Source organism: Anabrus simplex, chromosome 7, assembly GCF_040414725.1.
Source record: "Anabrus simplex isolate iqAnaSimp1 chromosome 7, ASM4041472v1, whole genome shotgun sequence".
NCBI lineage: Eukaryota > Metazoa > Arthropoda > Insecta > Orthoptera > Tettigoniidae > Anabrus > Anabrus simplex.
Window position 1 is genome coordinate 116,352,623 of NC_090271.1, and position 8,792 is coordinate 116,361,414.

An 8,792-nucleotide genomic window follows, 5' to 3' on the forward strand; every position below is an offset into this window, starting at 1 on the left:
AAATGTTAATAACACATCAGGGAATAATCCGAAGAGCTATCTAACTTCAAACAAATACAGAATTTTATAATAAAGTTTCTAGGCATCTTCATCATAACTCCAAGTTCGAAGACATCTTCCCGAATTAAAGTCCACAGGAAGCTTCCCAAAGTTTAAGTCCAAATTATCAGGTACTCTCTCTACCTTTCATGATAATAGGTCTCCTTAACATCGTCCATTAGAATCCAGTCCCATATCGTCGAGTCTCGTCACTGCCCATAAACCGCACTGCCTCCAAACAGACGACCACCTCTCAGCCGAAATGTCTCGCCTCTTTAAAGCACAGTTCGAGACTAACTTTACGTCACTTCCATATAAAAAAGGGGTGGCATGACAATGTCACTTCTTACTGTATTACCAATACACACTTAAGAAATTATTTCCTACCTAATTAATTTCCTCACGTGAGGGAGACCTCCGTTATTCAAATATAAAAGTAGGGCACTCTCTTCTCCAAAGTATGACTTTATTGATAAAAGTTCATTAACTTGCTGTTAAGAGCACCAGAGTAGAGTCGGCGGTCAAATTAAACACGCGGAGAGGCTAAACATTCGGCATTATTATCATCGTCATTCTTTTCGCTATTTGTTTAAGTCGCACCGACACAGATAGGTCTTATAGCGACGATGGGAGAGGAAAGGCTTGGGAATGGGAGGGAAGCAGCTGTGGCCTTAATTACGGTACAGCCCCAGCATTTTCCTGGTGTGAAAATGGGAAACAACGGAGAACCATCTTCAGGGCTGCCGACAGTGTGGTTCGAACCCACTATCTCCCGGATACGAGCTCACAGCTGGGCGCCCCGAACGGTACGGCCAACTCGCTCGGTATAATCATTATTATTATTATTATTATTATCATTATTATTATTATTGTCCGACTCGTTGGCTGAATGGTCAGCGTACTGGCCTTCGGTTCAGAGGGTCCCGGGTTCGATTCCCGGCCGGGTTGGGGATTTTAACCTTAATTGGTTAATTCCAATGGCCCGGGGGCCGGGTGTTTGTGCTGTCCCCAACATCCCTGGAACTCACACACCACACATAACACTATCCTCCACCACAATAACACGCAGTTATCTACGAATGGCAGATGCCGCCCACCCTCATCGGAGGGTCTGCCTTACAAGGGTTGCACTCGGCTAGTAATAGCCACACGAAATCATTATTATTATTATTATTATTATTATTATTATTATTATTATTATTATTATTATTATTATTATTATTATTATTATTATTATTATTATTATATTACTTTATATGCAATGTATTGCAATTTTGATTTTTTCAGCTGTGTACTGATATGACTTTCGCTGACGGAGTTTTACATGGAGTTAAGACGATGTCTTCTCTTAGCTCTGCACCTGTCTACTTCTACCAATTTTCTTACGATGGTGGTTTAGTGAGTCCTCTCCCCGAATTGGCCAATTTATCACGTATGTTATATCACTCAAATTATGGAATGATTTTGCCATACGTGAGGCTGAAAGTACTGGACTCCATCAGTTTTCAAATTCAGCAGCCCGTGGATTTTAGATAGATATACAACAGTATTTGCAGATTATACTTCGGAGCACATGATATCAAAACTTTGACCTATCAGCCTTTATTATAAATTTGTCAATGGACATTAAGGGTAAATTTCAAAGACGCTATATGTTGAGTTGCAGTATTAGTATTCTCGTGTGTTTGCTGCTCAAAATTGTTCAGTTAACCTTCCATTGAAATAAAGTCACCTCATAGGAAGATCACAGACGGGTCCAATATTTTCATCAGAATATCATTTGGACAATTTCAAGGCAAATGCCGTTCCAGACTTGTAGTTATTTGACACTATTAATTTCTTATTTCTCACTGTATTTGAGACATTGCGATAGTTAAATGTCTCTGGTGACTCTAATTCCTCACAGGTCCTACTCATGGTGATGATATGGGGTACATCTTCGATAACGGAATTCAGGTCTCAGACGAGTCCTTGGATGCCAAAGTAAGATCGAGAATGGTCACCATGTGGACAAACTTCGTTAAAACTGGGTAAGTACCATACGTAGTTACTAGTGTGAGAATGCATCATTTCCAACAGGATTTCAGCTCTCAGTAGCCCAATATCTCCAACTGAAATCAACCGCTAGTATTATTGGGTAGCCGATAAACAGTAGAACATTAACATTTCTTTTAAAACAATAATCACCACTAGATCAGAATATCGCAGGAGAGCAATATTTTTCTGTACCTGACATAACAAGCTTGCACAGCATCCAAGAGCCTAAATTTTGCACACTATGTTTGTTCAGATCTTGCCATTTAAAAACTTCAGGACGATAGCATGTTACGGATTTATGGATCAAGTTTATCTGGTGCAAAATAAGTGATCTAACACGCTTAAATACCACTGAGTGTAGGACTATTGTTGCAGTTATCGATGCAGCGTCCTTCTTCAAAGAATAATAACGATGTCCCTAGAATTATATTATTCTATGGCTCCACCACCTAATGTAATTATTTTCCTGTATAATAATAATAATAATAATAATAATAATAATAATAATAATAATAATGTCACTGGATTTACGTCCCACTAACTACTTTTACGGTGTTTGGAGACGCCGATGTGCGAGAAGTTTAGTCCCGCACGTGTCAGTAAATCTACCGACACTAGGCTGACGTATTTGCGCAGTTTCAAATGCCACCGGACTGAACCAGGATCGAACCTGCCAACCTCCCAACCTCCAAGATTTTAGACTGCAGGCTTTCGACACAATCTGCCATTAAAACGAGGTCGTCTGCATAGGCCAGACTGCATACTACATTTTCACCTAACTGAATCCCTCCCTGCCACTTATCACTATGAACAATAAAGGTGAAAGATTGCAGACCTGTCTAACCCCTGTAAGAACCATGATCCAAGAACTCATTCTGCTCTCAGTTCTCACTGCAGCCCAATTGTCAACATAAACGCTTTTGACTGGTTTAAATAATCTACCCTTAATCCCACAGTCACCCAGTGCGGCGAACATCGTTTCAATTGGTACTCTGTTAAATGCCTTCTCTAGTTCTACGAAACATAAACGTAACTGTCCTTTCCTCTCGTATCATTATTTAATTACCTGCTGCATACTGAAAATATGATCCTGACAGCCCCTCTGTGGTCTGAATCCACTCTGATTTTCATCCAACTTGCTCTCAACCACTGATCGCACCTTCCCTTCCAAGATGCCAGTGAACGCTTTACCTCGTATACTAATCAATGAGACACCTCGATAGTTGTTACAGTCCTTCCTGTTCCCTTGCTTATGAATAGGTGCAATTACTGCTTTTGTCCACGCCAAACTTATAACTCTATGAAGCCATTTTATCGCTTCCTTCCTACAATACTTCAGGCTTAATTTCATCCAGTTCTGCTGCATTATGACAGTGGTGTTTATGGTGGTTATCACCCTTTCCATTTCATCAAGTGTAATTTTACCAACATAATTTTCCTCCTTCGCATGAGCTCGGTTGTTTCCTACATCACAAGGAAGATACCATTTAACGTTGAGAACATTTTCAAAATATGCCTTCCATCTCTCCAGTGATTCCCTTGGGCCTATTATGAGTTCATCTGAATCACCCAAAAATCAATTCATTTATTCATTTCCTTTTACCCTCCTTTTTTTCTGTATTACCCTGCAGAAAGATTTCCCTGCAGCCTAACCTATCCATACCAAATTTTTACCAAATCCTTCCCACGTCTTCTTCTAAGGATTCAACAACTATTTGTTTCGCTTTGTTTTTTCCTCTACTTACAACTCCTTGTCTGCAACAGTCCTTGTTTTAGCCATTTCTGATACGTCTTCTTTTTACGTTTACGAGCTGCTCTCACTTTATAATTCCCTCAAGATGTTCGCTTTTTCCCATCTTTACACACAGTTGTTCCTAAACATTCTCATGTTGTTTCTACTATAGCATCCCTCTAAGCCACCCATTCTCTTTCTATATCCTCAACCTGCTTATTATCCACGTTTGAAACTTTTCACTAATCATATCCATGTAGTTCTGTCTAATTGCCTCGTTATGGAGATTTTATACCCTTATCCGTCTACAGACAGTTTTCACTTTCTCTATCTTAGGCCTAGAGATTCTTAGTTAACTACATATCTGATAGTGGTCTGTATCATCCGAAAATCTCCATAATATCCTCACCTTCCTGACAGATTTCCTGAACTCAAATACGGTTATGACATAGTCCATTGTAGATCTGGGGCCCCTACCCTCTCATGTGTAGCAATGAATAGCCCTATGCTCTAAGAATATATTTGTAACTGATAATCCCATACAAGCGCAGATGTCCCAACGCTTGCCATTCTTCTTGTCTTCCATATTTTCCCCACATTTACCAATCACCCTTTCGTGTGCTTCAGTTCGATTTCCAACTAGAAAATCTTCAAAGCTGCAGAGAGTGGGGTTCGAACCCACTATCTCCAGAATAAAAGCTGATAGTTATGTGACCTAACGTGACCCAAACCGCGCTGCCACTTTCTCGGTATTGAACTTCGTCTCTTTTGACCTCGATAGAAAGTGGTGGGCGGGTGTGTGGGGGAAGTGTCAGTTCGACTTGAGACCGTAGCTCCAAGCTAACTCCAGTTGGAGCTTAGATAGGTAAACTTTTTCCGCTATACCCGAAAGGTCCTCACATGCAATAGCGGGTGATTTTCATTTTGGAAGGAGTAAGTGGCCAAATCTTTCTCGCGTGCAATTCCACGTGTAAATACAGTCGTTTCTCTTCTGTCCGGTATGCGAACATACGCACATTCTGCATTTTCTCAGCAAGAGGGCCATATTCTGAGGCTGCGTTGGATCTTCTCAACAAATGATCTGGAATAATAAACCAGGACGGAGTTGAGAGGCGTATTCCAATTTCTTACTCGACACAAAACAGAAAAACGCAGGCTTCAACCAAAGCATCCCCACATCAATCCAAAGAACACAGTCTTAACTCTATAAAACAATTATTCCAAAGACATGCAATTTGTATCTGAAAGCTCCAAAATCACGAAACGGGCACAATCCAAAGCCACGCTTTTTACTACAACATACAAAACTGTATTAGGCTACCAACCTTAACGTTGATAATGAACGCGACAATTATCGAGATAATTTTCAGACCAAAAACACAGGAGTTTAATGAGAAAGATCGTGGGAGAGAATTGAGAATTTTAGAAAGGTTTTATTAAACAAGAAATGCACTGCTAATAATGTGACAAAAGAATACAAAGGAGATAATTGATAATCTATGAACACAGTGCACTGAGAAGTAACTACAGTAAGAATAGGTGGTAGAGCCATAGAATAAATAGTACATCATTTCTCCATCAGTGCATATTTTTTTAATGTAATCTAGAAGGCACTTCGGTAGTTGCTTTCTTTCCGTGATGTAGGAAATAGTAGAACTCTTTATTTTTTATTTTCCTACTTCCTTTACATTGTACCGTGTATAGTCTCTCAGTTGCTCATGTTCAGCTTGCCTCACTGTTCGCTACTCTCAAGGATGTTTGTAAGGACATTGCTGCTGTAATAGGACAAATATGACCATAATTTATTCATCATTTAGCACTATCAACTTTTAAGCTCTGCAGTGACACTGTAATGCACCAATGTTTCAGGAATCCAACACCAGAGGTAACAGAAGAAATCCCTGCATGGCTTCCTTATACTGATAAGGAGACCAATTACTTGGACATCGGGGCACAGCTGGAGTTGAAGAAGGACTATCACAAAAGGCGAATGGATTTCTGGGACGATCTATATAGTTTGAAATAGATAAACTCTCCCAGTCACTCAAAGAATTGTATAATGTAGTTCATAAGTGCTATAAATTGCTGATTCTATAAAATACCCGTGTTAAAAATCAATTTATACCATACTTTACCTACCTTCAATCGTGTATGAGTCACAGTATACATATCAGTTCGTGTCATTATTCAACCGTCTATACTTCCAGCCTTTGAAATATGGCACTGGCTAAATAAATCCCAGGGTCGCGAAATGGGTAATACCCAGAGATATCTTCGAATCATATAAATAATGTTAACTTAATGAGCGGGAAGAATAAGAGAGAAGATACATTAAATAAAAAGATATCAATGAGAACCTTTTGGTAAAAACACAAAATTTATTGAACAAAAAAATATATAAACCTTCGCAAAGTGGGAAAATAATCCCAACAAAAATAAAAATAATTTGGATAACATTTCGCTGTACAATTTCATTTCCCATAAATCCGGTCAACTATAACCATATTATAATTTAATTAATCTATAAAATTGGATTAATTCACTCAATTATTCACTCCAAGTCACTCATTAATACATTTCATTACTGAAATCCATAATTCGGCCTAAGCATCAAATCAGTTTACTTCCATTATAAATTATTATCTTCTTACTGGATTCCACATTCATCCAAATACATCTCAACTAATTGAACTTTTATTCATCTCTTGGCAAAGTCCTTTTTATAACGTCATAGTGATAAATATTTCCGACGTCAAATTAATTACATTGTTCCTTTAATTAACACATCTCAGTTTTTATTATAATTTTTAATTACCAACCTTTTTTCAAAATTAAAACTATAGTTGACCATTATTATGCCTATCACCTTCAGTTGAGTGATCTTTAAATCCAAAATTTGAAACAGATTCCTCTATACGTCAATTCGTTAAATTCATACCCAATCTTCCTTCTATCCTTGAAATATTGAAGTTAATATTGAATCATGAACTCATTAAATTATCGACCATTAAATCGTTAAATTGTAAAATTATTAAATCATTCAAAAATGTTAAATCTGTTAAAAAATATTAAATCATGATATCATTAGATCATCAAATCATTCAACTGATGACAAAAGTATCTATATACACCTACCACGGAATGCAACCGGATAGATAACTACTTCTGATACAAATAAATTAAATTACCATTCTGATTTACGAATAAAAAATTACTTCACATACACATAATCAACTGTTTCTCTAATACATAAAATAAACATGAACTCATAGCGAAGAGACCTAAACTAACATGAATTTCCCCCAAAAGTTTAATCTACTCTGAATCTATGGCAATAGGGAAGAACCTTTTTGCCTCAAACAACCACTTGAAATGAATTCACAAAAATGAAACAAATATCACAAGCACAAATCACAATTTGTGTTGTCCAAATGCACATTAAATGCAAGTCACATAATCAACAAATAAATTCACCATAAATTATACTTACCAAGACTACCAAGTTCCTTGTCCCGGTCGGGAGTCAAAGTTCCGACCATCTGGATCGCCGTATTACAGTGGCCTATAATTCCCTACCTTGAAATGGCGTTTCGCGAATAATATTATTGATACTTTAAATCTCGATATGCTGTTCTCAATCATTCAATCGGAAATATCTAATAAATACATTTAAACTTTTCTTTTATGACCCTATTCAACGTGGTTTATGTCTCTAACATACACGCAGAGTAGAAAGAACATCTTATCTGGGAACGCAACTCATTCATTTATTCCACGCCCATGGCAATATTTCTGTCAACATAAACTAATATCTCTCCACCCTAATTAAATCCGTATGTTCCTCTCAAAATCATCTTTTGTATACTTTAGCCTTCCCTGGACTATAACATCAATGATTCGTTAACATACGGCGTTTCGCATATAACACACAATTCACATGCCCACTGGTTCAACTCTTACCAGGATTCATCATAATTCCTCGAGAAACAATTAACTTCGTCTGCCGCCAATATATTTAATAATATATTGTTCCATAATATCATCGGTTCGTTACCTGCTACTGGCGTTGGATGTTAAAAGTCCTAACTTCAAACTAATCTCAACTAAATCACAAAATGAAGTATACAGGATGTACCAAAACTCGACGCAAAAATTTAGGAATGGATTCCTCACATAGAGAGAAGAAAAAAAGGTTATGACAACATGGTTCCGGAAACGTATACCTACGGATTTATTCGAACTTTATGACACAAATTAATGTTAGTAATAATTTACATGCCCTGTTTGCTGCAAAAAAAAATTCGAGACACCGGTTACAATTGTTACATAAGTAATCATGTTGTGAATGAATCTGATGTGAGTCTTAAAATACCTTAGCTCTCACACATCTGGAAACTGCTACGAGAAAACCTGTTTTATCCGTATCATCTGCAGCGTGTATAAGCCTTGTCTCCTGTAGATAGCAAGAGTAACGTTCTGTCGATGGTTCCTACAACAATGTGGCATGACGCCTAACTTCGCAGCTTCTGTGTTGTTCAGACATGAAGCAACATTCCCAAGAGACGGGATACAGAATTTTCATATTCAACTCGTGTGGAGTGATACAAATCCTCACGCAATCATCCAATCTTCTCATCAAAAGTGGTTCGCCAGGGGAGGTTGTACCTTGTATACCAACAATGTTAAATTGGTCAACTTTAGGTACGTTTTTCTCGTGAACTGTTCATGATAATGTTATAAAAATTTAATAGCTGATAGAGGAAGAGTTTCTCTCCCATAACTTATTTTTGGAGCTATGTACCCTGTATAATGTAATTTATAGAGAATTGTTTGCAAGTTGATAAAAAATTTCCAAAATATCCAAATATTTCAGTTTTATTAATTCATAATTTCAAAAATATTAAACTTAAACTCTTAAAAATGTCATCATTAATGTTTATCCCAGTATCTGTATGATGTTTAAGTTTAACTGTTCTATGATGCT

The 8,792-nt window shown here is 37.3% G+C and overlaps 1 protein-coding gene across 1 annotated transcript in view; it reads left to right on the forward strand.

Moving 5' to 3' along the window:
• LOC136877326 (esterase FE4) overlaps nucleotides 1-5,907 on the forward strand; it is a 47,550-nt gene extending 41,643 nt beyond the window's left edge. Inside the window, exons 8-10 of the mRNA XM_068228614.1 lie at nucleotides 1,327-1,471; nucleotides 1,946-2,069; nucleotides 5,678-5,907. Coding sequence (XP_068084715.1) covers nucleotides 1,327-1,471; nucleotides 1,946-2,069; nucleotides 5,678-5,834 — 426 coding nt within the window. The 3' untranslated portion in view covers nucleotides 5,835-5,907. The remainder of the gene's footprint in view (nucleotides 1-1,326; nucleotides 1,472-1,945; nucleotides 2,070-5,677) is intronic.
• Nucleotides 5,908-8,792: the final 2,885 nt, after the last annotated feature.